The sequence below is a fragment of the Brachyhypopomus gauderio genome, unplaced genomic scaffold, assembly GCF_052324685.1.
Source record: "Brachyhypopomus gauderio isolate BG-103 unplaced genomic scaffold, BGAUD_0.2 sc47, whole genome shotgun sequence".
Taxonomy (NCBI): Eukaryota; Metazoa; Chordata; class Actinopteri; order Gymnotiformes; family Hypopomidae; genus Brachyhypopomus; species Brachyhypopomus gauderio.
The window spans coordinates 755,759-776,066 of NW_027506873.1; the positions used below are offsets into that span (position 1 = coordinate 755,759).

A 20,308-nucleotide genomic window follows, 5' to 3' on the forward strand; every position below is an offset into this window, starting at 1 on the left:
TGGGGCACGCGAGAGCTGGCGAGAGCAAAGATGAAGACGACGCGTCTGTCAAAATGGAATGCTGGCAGCGTCCTGCATGTTATGGCTTCAGCAACAGGGCACACGGGCCATGATCTGATGAGGAGTGAGAGGACAGTCCGTCCTCTGCTCCTGCTGCAGGTTCATTGACAAACCCCTAAGCCATTTTTATTGCTGTGCTCCTGAGGAGCTGGATTCCCCCATAATCTAAACATTTAATGTGAGATGAAAGAATAAACCAATTTCAAAAACAGCCGATAAGAATCCACTTTAGCGACCCTACAGTGTCATCCCAGGGGATGTGAGACTGAGAGACATTGCAGGCAAGAATCGATCTGAAAGAGAGATATCAAGAAGCTAGAATTACAATCTCCACTGTCAGTTCACACTTTATTTGTTTCGCCCCAAAATAAATTTTGGCAAAGTACTTTGGCTTTTATAATTAATAACATTGACAGAAGCACTATACAGAGAGTAATATAGCGGCAGTACCTATATCCCACTTTCCTTCCATGGAATGAGGTCAGTTTGCATGGGCCCATTCTAACCTCATATCTCCATCTCCACTGGGATTGCTGGGGAAACTGGGATGCAATGTCAGAGCCATGGAAATACCCCACCACCACCAGTTTGGAGCTGCCGTGTTTGCAATGGAAAAGCCCATTTGAATGCCTGGTATGGGCCCTAATGTTGACTGAGACCAATCAAAGCTTTCATCAAGTGTCTGGTCCTTTTCAGACAAGCTCATACGGTAGAATATGTTGAACGCAGCAGGGTTGTGCACATTCCACCATGTCCCAGAATGCATCTGCAGGAAGGAAGAAGGTGCATGTGTTGTACTCTTCCAGACAAATGTGTCTTTCTCTGCTCCCCGACGGGACGGGCGAAATTACACTTCATAGTGCTCGGGGGACAAAAAAAAAATGACATGCCATAATTACATTACACAAAAGTGATTTTTAAAAGAAGAGGATAAAGAAAGGGGCTCAGGCTTGATTAACTGGAACAGAATTCTAATCAGGTTTCTGGGAGAAGCCAGTCCTGTCTCAGGCTGCTGTTACCCTCAGGGACACGGGATCATATTAATGAGAGAAGGCCTGAGCTCCAAATGAGATCACTCTCTAATTTGCCACTAATTTGCCAAACAGGAAGCAACTTAAGACGTACACCGATACACAGCAATTAATATGGGTATATAAATAAGCAATGAGCTATATCAAATAGGCAATTAATGCCAGTCGAAGGCAGTCTTGTGCAAAGCTGGAGCGGGCGTCTCTTTGGGAAACAATGGCACCTTTAGCAAAGGGTAGAGACAAAGGCCAATTAGGAACCATCTTGAGGAGGGGGAGGTTTTCTTATAAGTTATAGGTACTGGCAGACAGCAAAGACATGGATCATCCACCAAGGTTGGCACTGATCGGAGCCAGACAGGAGTGGAGATAGAGTGAGAGAATGAGAGAGAGACAGACAGAGAGAGAGAGAGAGGGTAAGAGAGAGAAGGAGACAGAAAGGGAGAGAGATAGAGACAGATAGAGAGAAAAAGACAGAAAAAGAGATATAGAGACACATTGTGCAGTATTTCTTTGCAGAAGTCAGACAGAGGTCAGGCAGAGGCCATGGCAGTAACAGGCACTGGGAAAGCAGGGAAAGACCAACTAACTCCACAAGCCAGACTGCCTGTCCAGCTACGAGTGGCTGATATGTAGATGGATGTGCCAAAGGGCTGGTGAAGGAGCTTCTTTTAAAGAGTGCTTGCTGTTGAGTAATTTGGGTTTATCTACACTAGTGGTCTTAGCAAACATAGCAGCCTGGATTGATATGGAGTGCCAACAGCGATGCTTTTGAAGACCTTCCTTCTTGGCCACTTGACACACATACACATGCACGCACACACACGAGAAGCGGTGCAGCAGTGGAGGGCACCATCAGCTGCAATGGGCAATGATGTGGCAGCGATGCGGAACGAACCAGAGTCGGGGTCGCTGGCCTTCACGGCAGCCCGTTTATCAGAAGACGCTCGTTCAAAGGGCACCTCAGACAGGAGCTCAAGGCCATTGGAAATGAAGGCTGTGTGAAGTGCCAGGCTGGGGGAATGCAAACGCAGCAGTGTGGTTCTTTTATTCTCATGCAAACACCTAGTCTGGTACAGAAGACCAGGGAGAGGATCGGTGACTTGGGCAAACTGCCCTGGGTGAATATGGAGAACGGATTCTGCATCCTACACGTATGGAACTTTCTAAAACAAGGCGTGCGATACTCGTGTGCTTGGATGTTTAACCCAAAAAAAATGTAAATAGGGCAGGAAGTTTCACTGGAAAATACCTGTGTATATGTTCTAAAGGTAAAACACACCTGTGTACAGTGAGTCCCCGCTTAACGCTTTTCAGAGTTAGAGACTGAAAAGTCCGTTGTAAAGCAGTCGACACACCTGAGTCAGCTTCCAGCTTTGATTCCCGCAGGTTCTTCTTCTCAAGTATTCCCCTTATAGTGCAACTGGCCCCTCCCACATTTTCACTAATGATGAAGGCCCCCTTATTCACACCCCCACCCAAATGCTTTGCTTATTCCCCCCACCCTTCACTGGGACTATGCCCTTTCTCTGTCTTATGTGCATTATAGACTGAAGCTGTGAAGATGTGTGTCAGACAGCTGTACGGGCTCTGGACTGAAACCCCCCAGAAGAACAGTTTTGTTGTCTTCCAAGACAGCATTACCCCCAGGTGGAGGACTCGTGTGAAATGCTGGGGTGGCTGGGTGTGGTTGCTGACTCTGACTCTGCTTCAATGAGTTTAGCCACTAGGATGAGCCAGGAGAAAGCTCCCAGTCACACACAGAGAAAACGCCAAACTGCTACAAGCACAAACATCAAAACACAGAGACACAATATCTCTAACCACAGCTGAACCTGGGATCTAGCTGAAAGGTCCCTGCACTCTCTCTCTCCCTCTCTCTCTGTGAGATAAATTGTAGCAAACCATCACAACGTGGGAAACCTCACCAAATTGCGAGCCATTTTTGTGTGTGCCAAGTCGCCACAGGACACGTGTAGACAAGGAGAATTTCACACCTTCTTGACATCGGAGAACTGCAGTGCCTCTATTCAGATTTCATTCTCCAGGGACCACAAACATGAAATGCATGCACACTCACACACACACACACACACACACACACACACACACAATCACAAGGCAGCTGGTATCACCTCTAGCTGGGTGAAGGAGTAACATTGGGAATTGAAGCAAATTGCATTAGAGTCCACTGTGAAGAGGAGAGACCCTGCCACATATTATTTCATCCTTTCACACCTTAAAATGGAGGTAACTGATTTTACCTCAGAAGGGTAGTGGTGTTTTGATAAAAACAGAGTAGGCTGTGTGTGTGTGTGTGTGTGTGAGAGAGAGAGACTAAGGGAGAGTTATGCTGGAGGAGGGCGGCTATACGAGTTGCTGGTTAAATGTATGACAGGTCTCGAGTCTTGCTGCTTGGTATTTCAAATAGGCTTACACAACATACAATCACAAACACACACACACACACACACACACACACACACACACACACACATATGCACACACACACACACACACACCTGCACACATCTGACAGCCTTGGCATGTACATACATAGTGCATTCCAACCCCCAACAGTTCCAACTCCTAAAGACCCTGAACAGCTCTTCAAAGGTGAACAGTTCAGCTCCTACAGATACATGAACAGCTCTTCAAAGGTGAACAGTTCAGCTCCTACAGATACACGAACAGCTCTTCAAAGGTGAACAGTTCAGGTCCTAGAGACACCTGAACAGTAGTCATCTGTATACAGTACAGCTTGAGCACTGATATGGAGTGAAGAACAAGAACAAATACAACGTAAAAACGACAAGATACTAGAAAGGGGCGGAGCCAGACGTGACAGCTAAATATTAACCGTCATGCTTAATGTAGTTATTATACAGTGTACATTTGCAATATCTACAGACCTTTTAGCAATTAATTATAACCTTTGTATAAACATTTATGGTAAAACTTAGTTTACATGCTACTGTGAAACAGAACCACCGCGTTCCGCCATGTTTGAAAACGCTGGGAAGCTGGTGGGGTGGGCGTGGCTTGGTCCCAGAGGCGGTCCCAGAGCTCTGTGTCAGTCCGGAATCAGTGACCAATGGAGATTGCAGAGGAACGCCTTATCTAAGACCCTCCCACACGTGAAATGTGTTCCAAAAGTCAGAAGCAAAAAACGAAGCAGAAGCAAAGAGAGATTCCAGAAGCAAAAGACCTTACTGGGAAAATCCAAAAAAACAAAAACAATGGAACCAAAAACTTGTCAAAATGCAAACGAAAATAAGTTTCAAATAACCAATTATATTTTAAAAATATACTTTTGATTAGTGGTGGGCCGTTAATGGCGTTAACGGCGGTCGTTAATTTGATACTCTTATCGGGCGATATAAAAATTATCGCCGTTAATCTATTCTTAAAGTTGGGTTGGGAACTGGGTCAAAATGGGTAAGCAAACTATGATGACTTTCAACTTGATAGTTTAGCTCGGCTGTATTCCTAACCAAATTGCACAGTAGGGGCGAGAACGAGTTTTCAAACCTGTGACTTACAAATCGTACGTGTGTTTACATGGATGCAGCCACGAAGTCGCCAGGTTTGCTTCATGGAAAATTCATTTTTAGGAACGTAAAGTGTTACCGGAGCGGAGCTCGGAGCGGTCGTTTTCTGCATGGTCCTACCGCTAGATTCATCGCTATTTAAATATTTCTTTTTAATCGTTAAAACTGCAGAGGACCAAAACCGGCTTTTGAAAAAGTCCCCCCCAAATTACGTCCGTGAGGTTAAATGTACTAAATGTTGGCTTACATTTCAAATATGTTTAGCTGATTAAACATGTTATCAACCCCTTTTAATGTACAGTATACTTACAAATTCATGTTTAACTGTATAAACCGTTGAACACGAGTAGCCTACATTTTATTGAGCATGTTTTTTTTCTTCAAGTATCAAAGTAGAACAGCTTTCTCAAGCAGTCATTGATGCATTTTGGAAACAGGAGATGAGCCCCTGGTCTAATGCACCCTCTGTATTAAGAAACCCTATCTCAAAAACTGACTTTTAGTCATTACTTGGGTAGCACGCATATGAGCCATTTTAATATAGATTAATCTAGATTAATTTCAAGATTTCAGTGAGATTAATCTAGATTAAAAAAAATAATCTATGCCCACCCCTACTTTTGATATATTTTTTTCTGTTTTGCATTCATAACATATACTTTCTGCTCTTGATGCTAAGAATTTTGCCTGCAGATTTACTTTTGCTTCTGTGGAACTTTTGAAACAAAAACCACACCATACACTGAGCTGGAATATGACAATAACATGCCCGTTGCCCATGATGATAATTAGTGTACACACCTTTGAGTAAACATGTACTCCTGAAAAGCTGAACGTAAGATATGTGATGAGACATTAAGGCTAAATGACCTGGTAAATCAAACTTCCTGATCCAGAGAGAACAACATTTATCTGACCTTCAAAAGCCATGGCAGTCTTTGGGTCACCTTGTTAAACCATTTTTTTACAATACCAAACTCTTTAGGCTATAATGCTAAAGATATTTTTAAAAACAACCGTGTCATGTCTTATACACCTAATTATATAGCTGTGCTCAAATTTTAATCCACCTCCAAGCCCAAATGTTGTGGTTGTCTGTAATCTCCAGACAGACCCTGATCACTTCATGTACCAGCTCAATTCTGAAGCCTAAACTGAAGCAGCTCTTCACCATATGTGGACTGTCTTTAGACACAGCATCATCATTCACAGCATGCAGGGTTATCGGGCCGTCGTTGGGCAGGTCGGCTGCTGCCATCGGACACGGCGCTCGCTATGCTAGCTCAGCAGAGGTCGGCATGAAAGCGGCGTATGCTCTCTCTCACTCAACTGCTGTCCTCCAGGAAGTCCATTCCTCATCCTCTCATCCAGCAGCCTCTCACCTTTCCTCACCACTTCACCTTCTCTTCCTCGCCGTGGCTGCGGATGAATACGCCCAGATTTGCACCACTGAAGAAAAGCTAGCGCTGCTAACTGTTAACATGGTAACTGGTTGTTGGTTGTTGCTTTAATGGTTGCCATTGTTAAGATTTGCAGCTGAACACTTCATCCGTTAGCATGGGTAACAACAACTGTGCAGGCGATGGAATATGACAGGTCACAGGAGGAGCATGGGAAAGTGTGACCAGATGATGCTGTAGACACAACAGGAGCTTAAAACTGTGCCACAGTGTCTCCATGCATGGCTCCTTTTATAGAGCAAGCATACTGGACTGCTGAGTCGAGCCAAGGAAACCTGCGGGCTCTAGAGACGAGCAGATAAATACTGAAGAGAAAGTCCATAGAGAGGTGAAGCTGCTCAGAAAGGACATGGTAGATCAGGCAGTGGAATTCTGTGGTGTTTACTGCCTTGTTTTCATGTCTCTCTGGTATGCATCAAAGTCCTTATTGGCTAGTCTCTCCATATCATACAGTTGTCATATGATCAGGATTCTGTATCTTTGAATATGAAGATACCTACATACTCAAAATTGTTTTTGCAGCTACTGCTTTTCTGTCAAGGTGATTGGTTCTTTTTATTGAAGGCGGGACCTGCTGTGATACATCTACCCTGTTGGGTGTTACAACCTTTCCCATTAATTTTTTAGCCAGTGGCTAGTTTCATTATGTGGAATATCTCTATACGTTTCCCCCAAAACACACACACACAGCAATCAAACTATCTAGGACATATACAATCCAGACTTAGTCCCATAGATCTCCCTGATTTTGTTCTTGGACAAAGTGCTAGAGAACAAGGAGGATTTGTGGGAGTGGGCACTAGCAGGCTCTCGGTGCAGCTCGTTATGGCTGGACAGGAGCACACTGTCACAGAGGAATGACTGAGCATCTGAATGAACAGCTGACATTCAGGGGCCCCAGCTGCTGTGATAAGACCAGATCCTCTCATCAGAGCTGCAGGCATACCCCACAACCAGAGACGCACCTCATTATTCATCTATCCCGATGAAAGGCAGGGAACTAAAAGACACGTGCTGGCATATCCTCAGAAATCTGTGAGGTGCAGAAATCAGCCCATTATACTGTGCAACAGTGGCCCTCATCAAACACCCCTCTGTGCCCTTGTGGTTCGGCTCCAGACTGCCTCGGTTTTCCCCTTGCGGGCGGGCTGAAGGGGGTGGGGGTGGAGACGAGGTGGGCGTGAATGTAGACTCCACCGAGGGCGTGGCATTTCAGGAGCTTTTCCACATCATCAATCCAGAACCTACCCATTTCCTCCACTCACTGCCTGCTGTAGCAGCTCCACCTGCCTGGGGGCCCAAAAACACACATACCTGCACACCTGTAAAGACACACACCTGCACACATATGTAAATAGAAAAACATGCAGACATACTGTACATGGAGACACAGCTCACACTGGAATTCCTGTTCAAGCCTCCTTCAGCCTACATTGAAATACCATCACGCACACCCGAATACACACCAACATCAATACAACATCCAGCTAATTAACTCATTCACTTGCCTCGGGTAAGGGCAAAATCGTGTAAATTGGTTTCAGTCAAAAGCATTATTGGTCATATTAGATGCTTCAGTGCCTGGCTGAGATTATTTCTTGCGGCGGGAAAAATCCGAGACATCCAGACCACTAGTGTTTCTGCATCATGTGAAATGAAAATGAAAATAACATGAAAATGTTAAAAGGCTCTACTACAAATCCTAGTCCATGTGCCCAGTGGTGGCCAGTGATATGCTAACAACATTTTAAAGCAGTATGTACTTTTAGGTGGTAAAGGATTTCTCATCATGAGCAAGCGAACAGGAATATAGTGCATCATTCCAATATCCAGAAGAAATTTCTTTTGACTAGCTTTCGATGTAGAGTAGGGAATTCACATAGCCGTACATGCTGCTTCTTATGTTTACTGCCCAGTATAGTGAGCACAGACTGTCTGCATGCCCATTTCTGCACCACCTCACATTCTCACATGCTGCCACATCTCTCGGCAGGTACAATGTGTCCATGGCTGGTGCAGTCACGTGGGGCTGAGGCATGCACCAGAACCACCAGCAAGCTCACAGAGTAGGGCACTGCGACAGGAGGATCTGCTGAACGTTCCCTGCAAGCAGCTTCCCATCCTCCGGGACTGGCGAGCGGGACAGGTCCTGCTGGCCACTGTACCAAGACACCCTGACCGTCCCGCACTGCTGTGGAGCCCTCAATCTTTCCCTCGCAGTCACTCCCCACAATTAGCTTCCGACGCACCAGTGGTCCTTGGATAAAGAATGTAGCTGAGGTAACCCCTTCTTGCACGGACATTCCTCGGGACATTCCTCGGGACGTTTCTCGAGATGTTCCTCTGGACGTTTCTCAGGACTGGCTGTGCTGTTACCTGCGAACTGCTTTGTTTTTAAGCCAACTCGTCATGAGCAGTTCTGAAGGTGCATATAATATCAGAATAGAGATTTATTTATATAGAGTGAATGATTTATTGAAGGAAAATGGGACTCTGAAGCTACTCAGAGGTTAAGAATAAGCAAATTATGTTAGCAGTGTAGGAATATTACTGCCAATAGGAGTTAAAGCCAAAGCACTGAAGCACCAGCTAAATCACTCTGCTGCAGTGTCATTAACAAGGCAAAGACGGCACAAAGCTCCCTCTCTCCCTCCATGCACCAGTAAATGAACCAGTAACTGAAGCTCTCGCTCTATGCACCAGTAATCGAACCAGTAACCTGCCTCTCCACATCAACTAAAACCATCTCAGAACTCCAGGGTAAATGGAAGCTACGTGATGCTAATGAAACACTATATTGTTATTATATTGTCATTGTATTTACAAATGTGACAATTTAGTGAACACACTGCAGCCCTGTGCAGCGTTAGTACGGCAAAGGTCAATGTTCCAGTACTGATTACAAAAGGACACACACTGCACTGTGCAGGCAGACTACAGAACCGTAAGCACTCACCCTGATCAGAAGAGCCCAAAATAACAGCCACATATTACAAAGTGCCATCATTCCTGATGGGTCACAATACACCTGGAAACTCCACACAAACTGGAAAGCTAAAAATACGCCACACACTCCTACGCTGTGAGGAACGTGAGCATCTCTGCTTGGGCCTCATCTACCCTGTCCCACAAACAAAAACATCAAAGAAGAAAAAAGGGGGGAAAGAAAAAACACTTCTGCTTGTTTTCTTTTTTTGTCTTTCAGCAACTTTCATCATCCTGGAGTTATTCATCCTTAAATCGCTAAGCATCAGGACTGAGGCGGTTGCCGGGCAATGGCCCATGTGCTCCTCCCTAAGCCTGATTCAGCGGCCCTGACATGATGAATAATTACATCTCCATACTACCCCTCACCCCTACCCCCTATCCCCCCAACCCCAGCTAAAAGATAACCTCCTGGGTATGGTTCTCCTCCAAGTGACTGAGAACGAAGAAGGGATGGGGGGTGGGGGTGCGGCTAGGACAGAGAGTCAGGTAATCCTCGTAATCTACAGTAAACAAAATCGTCTTTCCCCAGGAGTGATAGCAGCACGTTTGGCGTGGTCGTGCACAAAACTACGAAGTGCCTTTGAACGTATTAGGGTCATCCAATCAGAAGCAGAAGAGCCATGCGTGTTTACGGCAGCCTCTACTGGTCCATGCTCACCACTGAGTGGATGCACCTCAGATGTCTCACGCTCGGAGGGAATGCGAGGAACACTCCGGTAGAACATGCATTCTGAATTAATCTCTATATAATCTTACAAAGGCAAAGTGCAAAAGAATACTCTACTCATGAGGTTCAAGACAAAAGTGAGCATTTACTTTTGAAATCTGGTTGTTTTTACATGAATGTGACCCCTTTCAAATCTAATAATAGCTTCTATTAGGGGTGTCACAATTCTCTAAATCCTCGATTCGATTGTATTTCCGATTTTAGAGTCACGATTCGATTCGATTCTCGATTTACAGCAGAGAGGCCTATGCCAGTTTTAGATTAGTCTATGGCAGGGGTCGGCAACCTATGGCACGCGTGCCACCGTTGGCACACCGAGGCATAATCACTGGCACACGCCACGCTAGACCAGCATCAGCAAAAAAAAATTTAATAATAAAAAATCTCAGACAGAGAGCATGATCCTCCAATCGAAATCGTTCCTCAACGCTCTGCACTCAGTGACTGTAGCGCGCGACTCCGCACACCTCGCATGAACCTGCGCGAAAGGTGGAGGCGTTTATACTCTTTGCAGTGTTCTCCAAAACGATATGTGGTAATATAAAGAAACACCCCTCAAAAACAGGGGAAGGAACATTTACCTGACGAAAATTTATGTTGCATTGTGTTCCAGGTTTGAAAAGTGCTGAGATTTAGGCTAAAGTACTTGAAAATGCTTGAAAGTGTAACTACTTCGTTTCACAACAAATAGCTGTTTGACTGAACAGTTCTCCTGTATTACGTTCTTGTAATTCCAGGACGAAACATGAGAGAATTTGAAGACGTTAAGATTGGATGTTTTGAAAATAAACAACCATTAAATAATGTGATAAAAATGCGAATTATTTCGAATCATTACGAGTATATGTATAAATATTTAACTTAATTAGGTGCTTTAATTCCACCTTCTAAAGGTGTATGAGCCCAGAAAACATGACTTGGTTCATTGTACTGAAGCATGGCGTGCGTGAAGTTACAAAATTCGAGAGGTGCACGACCTTGCGAATCGCCAGCGCGCACGGGCGGAGCCACCGCGATTACGTCATTTTCGGTGCGCAGACCCTCGCGACGTGTCTAGTTTAAAACAGGCTTTACTTTGCATAGTGTGGGTGCTTGCGTAGCTTAGAGGGAGGGATCGTCGATCCTCTTATTGACTTTGAAGCTCGAGATCGTGACATAATTTCGATCGATTTCGATTTAATATAGAAATTGTGACACCCCTAGCTTCTATGTACACCTCCTTTCACTTAATTACACTTGACACATGCAGAAATCATACCATGTAAATATGTTTTTGATATGCCATTCCATACATATTAAAAACATTATATGGAATTTGTGATTCTGAGGTTAGTATGAGAGATCTGTGAGATCATAATGAGTTTTGTTCTGAGATCAGTTTTTGCCTCTAAACCTTTCATGGCTATGATCATTACAGATAAGACAGAAATCTAGTGCTGGGTCAGCAACTTCACACTATGAAGACTGTGTGCTACATAGGCCTGGAATTATTATAGGTTTTTAGGGGTGAGAGATGATGACCGGCAGACTACACACTAATTACAACAAAGGGAGGAGCTGAAACCCACATGAGAGAGAATGGGATGTGTTTTGTGACAACATCTAAAACAGGATGCTTTCAGATATCATGCAGATCTCACACTGAAGCACTTCTGCATGTCACTAGGAGCAAGCAGTTTGGTGTGTTTGAAGACGAGACTCTGAGTTTGCAATTAATCGGATGGACAAACTGTATGGAGATATCATTTCACCAAGGGCTAAAGGCCAGCAGTTTCACAATGGAATTTTAAAGAACACCCTCAAGCTTGGATGAAGTATGATCCATCCTAATTCCCCAACCAGAAATGGTTGGGATGTCTTAGCCACCACAGGACTTGCTCTGGTTTTCAATCAGAAAGCACAGCAGCTTTTATAGACTTTAGTCAGTGCCATTCTGTGGGATTTTTGTCACTTTGCTGTTGCGGGACCCAAACCCGGCCTTTCAAAATCCACAGTGATGCAGTCATGGTGGCACACACATCAGAGCACAGACGGGCTGTTTTAGAGGAGGCGCTCGCATACACACCTCACGTCCCAGCACATGTGCGGATGTGGCAGTGCGCAGTGTGGCCTGCCTGACTGATGGACGCTCAAGAGTGGAAACACTAAACCCTACAGGAAACGTCCTCAGCCAACTCTGCGAAGAATGCACATCACAGGCCAACAGAGCATAGCACAGCCAAACCTCTGGCCCTGCTGGACCTGCCTGGGACTTCTCCCCCTTAAAGCCCCTCGGACACACACACAAACACACACACACACAGTTTCGCTCCCATGCAGTAACACATACAGTGCTCTTTACAGCAATAGTTCAGATGAGTCAAGTGTAGGCCACCCTGCGGTCTGCTGCACAGGCTGAGCAGTGCATGTGCTTTGCGACAGCACTGGGGGAAGAATTATAATAAAACCGTCTGGATCCGAAGAAGACCCGCGGTGCTTTGATCAGCAAGGGAGGCCCAAACAAGCCCTGTGTGATGGAAAGGGTGGAAATCGCAATCAGGAGACCTTGGTATATAACACAATCCGACACCTACTGAGAAGCCCCTTGGCAGCAGCAGCCGCCTTTTGTTTATGATTATGATCATTTCACTCGCTTTTTTTCTGCGGTGCCAGAAGCCAGTGGCGAGATGTATGACGAATATGCCAGTGTGCTGACTCAAGTTTGCGTGTTGTGGGATTGTACCGCACTTCCCCAGCTGCGTGTGGATTGTAGAATCCTCCGAGGAGATCTGTTTACCGATTCTTAAAGAGGTGCTCTACAGCTGCATAGATGACTCACTCACTATTTGTCAATCTTTTATTTGCAAATCCACTGTTTTCTGTCTGGAATCCTTTTCATCTTGGCAAATTCAAACAAACCAATTATTAACCACTCCAATAAAAAACACAAAGCAAAGTAATCAGAATGCATTAAAAATAAGCAAAGTATTCTCAAGAGAGGGCCAATTTTTATGAGTATAAGAGCAGGAATCGAGACATTTTGATCTACAGAGGTTTGCCCCCAAGTGGAGCAAATAAGAAACTACATCTGTCGGCTTCAAGACATCAGGCAAAGGGATGGTCAATGTCCCATGTAATCAGATTGGACACTGAACAGAATAAACAGCGGCGTAATTCGTCAGTGTATTCTCTGGTTGTGTGATATGTATGTATTTTTCATAATGGGGTTTCCGCTAATTAGTCAACAAGGGTTAATAATAATATGGGGTTAATTACACCTTTAAAATAATAATGTTTTCGTCATTCTTCATGCCATACGTAATCGAATTTCGCTAAATATCGAGGTACATCCGTGTATTAGCTACAACAGCGATATATTTGTTTTGAATAGACACGAATCGTGTCACTGAAAATAGCATCACGAAAGCTCCGCGCGCCTCTCTGACCTCATCGATCTTTTCCCACGATATTCCCGTGCGTAAAGTTTCCGTTTGATGTCACTCATCATGTCATCATCTAGAAAATGGGACATAAACTATAGCCATTCAGGTAGTGACAGTACACAACACAACATTTGACGTATCAAGGCAAGACTGTTATACTACATAGTGCATAATTGTAGTGGTCGTCGCATGATAGTAGCGTGGAGCAGATTTATGGACAGAATGAACAGAATCTGCCCACATGTAGCGCTGACCGTTCATGTGTGCAAAACACAATAGTCTATGTGTCAAGTCGCAAACTTTCAGTAGGAGTGATAGGATGAGGAAATCAAAAGCGTTTAAAACATGGTCGCACTAAGCAGAACGTAACAACACTACGTAAGCTTTCGACGTAGGCTACATCAGTCTCTAAAATGTCTCTAGTTTCTAGAAACCGAAGGCACTTTCTAATCCGTAGTGCACTTTTAATGGCAGTGTAACTGGACTCGGCAAGGAGGATAAACTATGTTCATCTTACCTTCTTCCGGGGCTGCCATTTCATCATATTTGTAACCAAAAATGTACAGCATCAAAACATCACACAAGCAGAGAACTGTGATTCAGGAGAGTTGAGTGAACGAGTCATAGTGTCTCCCATGTCCTGGTGCAGCACTCTCCCTCTCGCGGCAGCGTAACTGGGTAAGCCAACAGCGTCCGTATAATCCGATAGGTTATACGAATCAGGACAAGACGACAAGTTTCCTGTTCTTCTCCCAGAAGAACTGTCAGCGGCAATATGATCCGAGTCAGGCGTAAAACTGTTAAATGCAAATGTTCTTCCGGAACCATAAAGAACCAAAAGTATATTCGCTGAGATGTGCGGCTCTCAAAGTCACAGTGGCCAGTTCTCCTCTGTGTGCGAGTGACCTCAGACCGAGGGAAAACTTTCCGTTGTTTTAAATGTTCAGCCCTTTTGTGAAAAAAACGTCGCTAGTAATATGATTTACATATGTCCGAAATAAGTGACTAAAAAGTGCAAAGAATGCCTTGGTGTATGCTACTTATCTGTGCCAAGGATGCGTGTTATGAAGCAGTCCGTGTACTTCAGCGTGGATGAACGAAAATATCTCGAAAATCAAATAAAATGTGGATTCCAGAGAGGATGCGTAATTCCATAAGATCCCAAGTAGCAGCAAGACAGGCTAAAATAGCAAAAAAAAAAAAAAAAAAGACGGAGCCACACGAAGAGAATGCAAAAAGGAGGAGTGGAAAAAATAAAAACAAAAATCCTTGGAATTTGTGCACGAGTAGTTAGAAGGATATCCCGCAACAGTTAGAGCTGGAGTAGAGTACACTAATCACTTCCTTCCCTGCTCCTTCGTGCTTTGCTGAGCTCGCGCGGAGGAGCGGGGGAGACCAGGCTGCTGGGTCATAGTGCCGCCTCTTCATCGGCCAGCCGCCACCATATTAACTCCATTCCATTTAACAATCGTCATCAGTTGCACCTAAAAGCAATGGGTGTCATATACCCACAGGTTGTTACATTTCCTAATGGTCTACTAAAGATTAAATTATTTTGTCTGTTTAGAGAATACACGCGCTTATACCAACTGCACAGTTCTGTAAACATAAACTGCCCTGCTTTATATGCTTTCCAGTTGAAAGTTTACATAAGAATCATAGATGTCTCTGTACACAAGAGAGCGAGACTTCTTGTGTCTCTGTGATGGTATACTAGAGTTGACGTATTTGTGTGCCTCTCTCACGAATTTCAAAGTGAGTGTGTGATTTAAAGAGGCATAACAAATCTCATCTACAGTTCCTATCGACAGAGCGCTTGTAATATGATACCAGTTTTGTGGGTCTGTTTCATCATGAGTTGCCTTTAATGCTGTTCTCCTTGGCTGTTTACTTTGGTTTAAGGTTCTTAAGAGATTTCGGATGAGCCCCCATGTGTCCTCTTGGCAAATTGCCTTGATCCTGCAATAATATTATCTTCGGTTCTAATTTCAAAAGCGCATGTATGCCACCTAAGTGGTGATCAACAGTCCGAGGGTGTACACGTCTCTACCAGCTCATAGGATTCGCACTGTGTTACATTATACTGGTCTTCTTTTAATTTTGAACATGTGCATTTTATTAATAATTGTGCTCTATTTTAAGATGTTTATTAGAAATTAATCACATGATTCCACATTGCGCATATATAGGCTATATCGCGTCTTAGGTATGCATGAACCGCCATGTGCTAAACGTACGCAGCAAACCAAACTGCTCCTCTCGGACGGCTGTTCGTGTTCTCCATGGGAAATGGATCAAGTTGGTCAAGTCAAATAGGGGACAAGACACCACTAGCCACTTTAATAATAACGTCGGTGTGTAAAACCGACAGCATTATGAGCTGATGAATACAAATGGCCCTGAATTGGTGATCATCTGCACTGCAAGCACAGCTGCTGGGTTCACCTTCTGTGAGAGACTTTAATTTGATTTTGCTATTAGGAGACACAAAACCCTATGAAGGATAATTTCTTCATTTTTCTAGTGCATTAACCCGGACCTGGCTTTAACCGGGTGTCACGTAGGGCTACGCCCCCTCTCCTAGCTGTCACTCCGGTTTCTCTGTCCCTCGTGTCCGTGTTGTTCCCTGCTCCTCGATCCCGCCCAGCTCGTCTGTTGCCCCGGTTGTTTCCCGGCTGTGCAGGAGCTTATGCACGTTTGCAAGTCCTTTAGCTACCGCAACCGCACGAGGTATGGAGTACATTTTCAGTAGTAAGTCATGTTGCAGATAAATTTACTTTATTTTCACATTTCTCAAGATTGTACACTTAAAGGGTCCAAGTAATTCTTGAGGTTAAAATCAAATGTTTCAATATAATAAGCCAAATAACACTTATATATGACTATATGCCCAGCTGTCTTGTATAAACAGGTATAGAAAATGTTATTTTCAAATAAGTCACTTTCAACAAAGTTTTAATGTGTGTTAATGGTCTCGTTTCCACTAAAGGCCAATGCAGTTAAGGTGTAGCAGTGTTAGCATAGTTCTAAATGTATGCAGACATTCATACATTAGCCTGGTAGTGTATAAGTAAAGGACATTATTGTCAAACAATCATTTCGAGATGTTGTAAACAAAGCAAATGGAGAAATAATAGGGATGACCTCAATAGTCGCTGATTCGACTATAGTCGACTATACCCCCTAGTCGACTATGAATGTCATAGTCGAATGTACCATTCTAACTGCATGGGGGTGCATTATTTGTTATTTATTATCATCCTAATTTCTGTTAATAAATATTTTTAAATGATGTGTGCGCTTTAACAATAGGCATCTTCCTTACTACACATTAATAAATCACACCCTGTAGTTGCACAATCCAAATGAGCGGAGCTGAACACACTACAGATTATAATGGCTACTAAAAAAACTTCAAAAGTAAAAGTATCTTTTTGAAAAAGTATCTTTTACTTTGAAAAGATGAATCAAACAAAGTAAAGTGCAAGTTATGTCATCAACGTCTTTCATTTCGCACGACAACAACCAACATGGCATACCATTTAAAACGCGTAAGGCGGAAAAATAACAGTTCAGACGTTTGTCGTTTTGGTGTGTCGTCTCGTCGCGGTGCGTCTCGGCAAGTAGGCCTATAAACATTTTTTGTTGGTGTTTGCTTTTTAGACCCCATTACTTGAACCTTTCCTTATAATTTTTTCGCTGTTGTGTGGCAATTTTTTTTTATATATTTTCAGGCAGGTATATTTTATTTAAAATATTTTTGACATTTTGCACAGTGCCTGTCTGACAGTTCGATATGCACACTGACGGTTAATGTTCTCTAAAGTTTCATTAAAAAATAAATAAGTAATAAATAAAAGCTGAATAAAGCAAACATACCATGTTTATTCATTTATCTGAGTGTTGTAGGTATTTACTTTGAAGTGGAAAAAAGTCCTGAATGAGAACGAGATACCATTTAAGGTGCTCTTAAATAGAAACCCCCTGATTCGACTATTAGTCGACTAAAGGGAAAATCTGACGAATCAGATTCAACTATGAAAATCCTTAGTTGAATACACCTCTACTCCCCAATACCACAGCTGTTTTCAGTGCGGCCCCCAGCAGTGTGGCCCCTCAGTCAGTCTGGCCCCCAGGTCAGTGGTCTGACCCAGGGCTGATTTCCTTTTCAGACCAGTGCAGTGGCATTTTAAAATTCCTCCACCATTTTATATGCTTATACACAGAGGTGGGACCAAGTCAGTGTTTTGCAAGTCTCAAGTAAGTCCAAGTCTTTATACCTCAAGTCCCGAGTCAAGTCTCAAGCAAAGACACTCAAGTCAAGTCAAGTCTCGAGTCAAGACAGACAACAGTCAAGTCAAGTCCCAAGTCTGAAACTTGGAATTTCAAGTCCTTTCGAGTCTTTTTTTTTTTTTTACCAATGTTGCAGGTATATTTTAAATGTAAATAAATTTAAATTGTAAATTCTTTTTTAAATCTAAATTCTCCTCAAATCTTGATAAAACATGTGCAACTGAAAACACGAAGTATTAAAAAAATTAAAATTACACCTCTTTATTGCACAGTTCAATTTGTTAAACTTAGCTGCAAAAATATTCATACTTTAAACTACAATTTTCCAGAAATAAATATTCTGTGAAAAAGTCATAAGTAGAACTCCATGTTCAAATAAAAAGTGCTGATATTTTCACAGTACAATACAAAGAACCATAACAGCATTTTCCCTCTCTTCTCTTATCTGGTTTCTTGGAGAACATGTGTGTCCATGTGTGAGTGACACAAGACAAACAAATATAAGAACTGAACAATTAACAGGAATCTGCAACTTTAGACATTTCAGTAAACTATTCTGCATTGCATTTGCTGGCCAAAAGTCTGTATGTCATTTGTGCACGATGAATGATGTCCCCATAGCTGAAAACTCGCTCCACTTTTGTCAATATATTTTTTTCTCGATGTAGATGTCTTCAAATACACAATCCATGCTGAGATAGAACTGGATATTATGATGGTGACAGAGAGAGGCTCTCTTCCCCGAGTTCAGATACAGAACCCAGGGTTGCCAACCCTCACGCATTGAGCGTGAGACACACGCATTTGACCGACTTCACACGCTCTCACGCCACACATCCGATTTCTCACGCCGGAAAAAAATCTAGTTTATTTACCTCTGATCCACATCTATGATTCAATGAGTTACTAGTTCGCTCTGGCACCAACCACTGGCGATCGATCGATCGCGATATAATACTTAATTTGTGTCCATTTTACACCCCGCCCGGTAAAAATTTACGTTCGCCAATCCCCCATTTGATTGGTTGTGCTGCAGCTCATGCACACACACACGTACAGAGTGTGGAAAAGCAGAGGACCGGTCTGCGTCAGAAGGACGGAAATGAAATTAATGGGGCGCACTTTATAAATATTAATATGCGTTTTAAAATTTAGATTTGGGGTTAAAAAATCAAGTCTTTGCAAGTAAACAGGTTCAAGTCCAATTCAAGTCCCAAGTTATTGGTGTAAAAGTCCAAGTCAAGTCTAAGTCTCTGAATATTTTTTCAAGTCAAGTCAAAAGTCTTAATATTAATGACTCGAGTCTGACTCGAGTCCAAGTCATGTGACTCGAGTCCCCACCTCTGCTTATACACTTAAACATACAAAGCATGTGAAGCCTCTACATCTTTGGAGAGGCTGATGTTTGTGAGAAACACAACATGCTGAGGTAGATCAGGGTTGGAGACTGCAGTCATGGGGGACTGTTAGAGTGATTACAGTTGCTGCCTGTAACAGAAACCCCGTGGCACTGCTGGGTTTTTCGATATTTTTTTTCTCTGAGTGCCAAGAATTTTGTTGCTTTTTGATAGACCCCACTGAACAGAGAAGAATTCAATGGTGAGTTAACAACACAAGGCTTCTAACAAATTAAATACACAAGTGATGAGAAGAGCCAAGTAAAGGAGGATTTGGGTATACCCCGACAGCTGTTGGACCTGCATGCACACTTTAGTGTAAGCCATGTTGCATTACAGAGTCCCCATGGGGTTTATCATGGCTGCTAATGAAGGTTGCTGTGCCTATCTCCCCACCACAGAGGACCTATCTCCACAGAGCAGCTCACACAAACCATTACAAAAAACCCTTCCTGGAAGACACAGCTGTGTCACCTTTCTCTCCTCAGGCCCATAATGGGTCACTATTGAATGGACTCTTCTTCATGATGATATATTGAGTGTGGGGGTACATGCCACTGCATTGCTGGCAAACTCCCCACAGGGAGAGGAAGGGTCAGCACAGGTCATACTGAGCTGGAAGCCCCATATGATGGACAGCAGAGGGTCAGGAAGGTCCTTGGAGGTACTGGTGAAGAGTGCAGGGTGCAGGCCTGGGTATGCTGGCCTGGTCAAGCAGAAGATATACTCTATGCTGAATGGTCTTCAGGGGACAGATGTCTCTCTGAGGAGCACCAAACTGTCTCCTAATATTAGATATACACTGACCTTACACAAAGGTCACTGACAGTCTGGCATCACTCCCTGAGGCCCACCAATGACCTCCAGGCAATTGGATTTCACCAAGCATTAGCTTTTGTTCTCCAGCACCTTTACCCTTTGAATATCCTGCTAACTCAATAAGGACCGACTGAGCCTTCATTTTGGTTTGGCAACCCATTTAATTTTAGCTGGCAGGCAGGGATTGTTTAAGCACCCCATCAAAGCACCACAAACAGGGAGGTGAACTTCCACCAACAGGGTATGATAACCCAGATTCCTGGAACCCCCGTCACTACTACATGATGTCTGTGTCTGTGGACTTACAGATCCAATGTCTGCATATCAAAGGTTTACATTTTACAGACCAAAGATTTACTTTTTTACAGATCAAAAGTTTACAGATCAAAGGTTTGCTTTGTTCAAGAACCTAGTTTATGTGCCAAGGCAAAATAGAATTGACCTGTAAATAAAACATTATTCTCACCTCATAGTCCTTTCTACTTCATAGTTTGCATAATTTGTTTTATATATGAAACTTGTATCCCACATCAAACCCTCATTTACAAATGAATTCAGTTTAA

General features: G+C 43.4%; 1 protein-coding gene across 5 annotated transcripts in view; it reads right to left on the reverse strand.

The window, feature by feature from the left end:
• The window catches only part of ttc28 (tetratricopeptide repeat domain 28), a 273,831-nt gene that overhangs the window by 184,613 nt on the left and 68,910 nt on the right, over window positions 1–20,308 (reverse strand). Inside the window, exon 1 of one of the 5 annotated variants that reach the window (XM_076986487.1) lies at window positions 13,754–14,603. The exons of the other annotated variants lie outside the window; for them this stretch is intronic. Within the exon in view, the coding sequence (XP_076842602.1) occupies window positions 13,754–13,780 (27 nt within the window). The 5' untranslated portion in view covers window positions 13,781–14,603. Of the gene's footprint in view, window positions 1–13,753; window positions 14,604–20,308 lie in introns of those variants that run through there. 5 annotated transcript variants of the gene reach the window in all.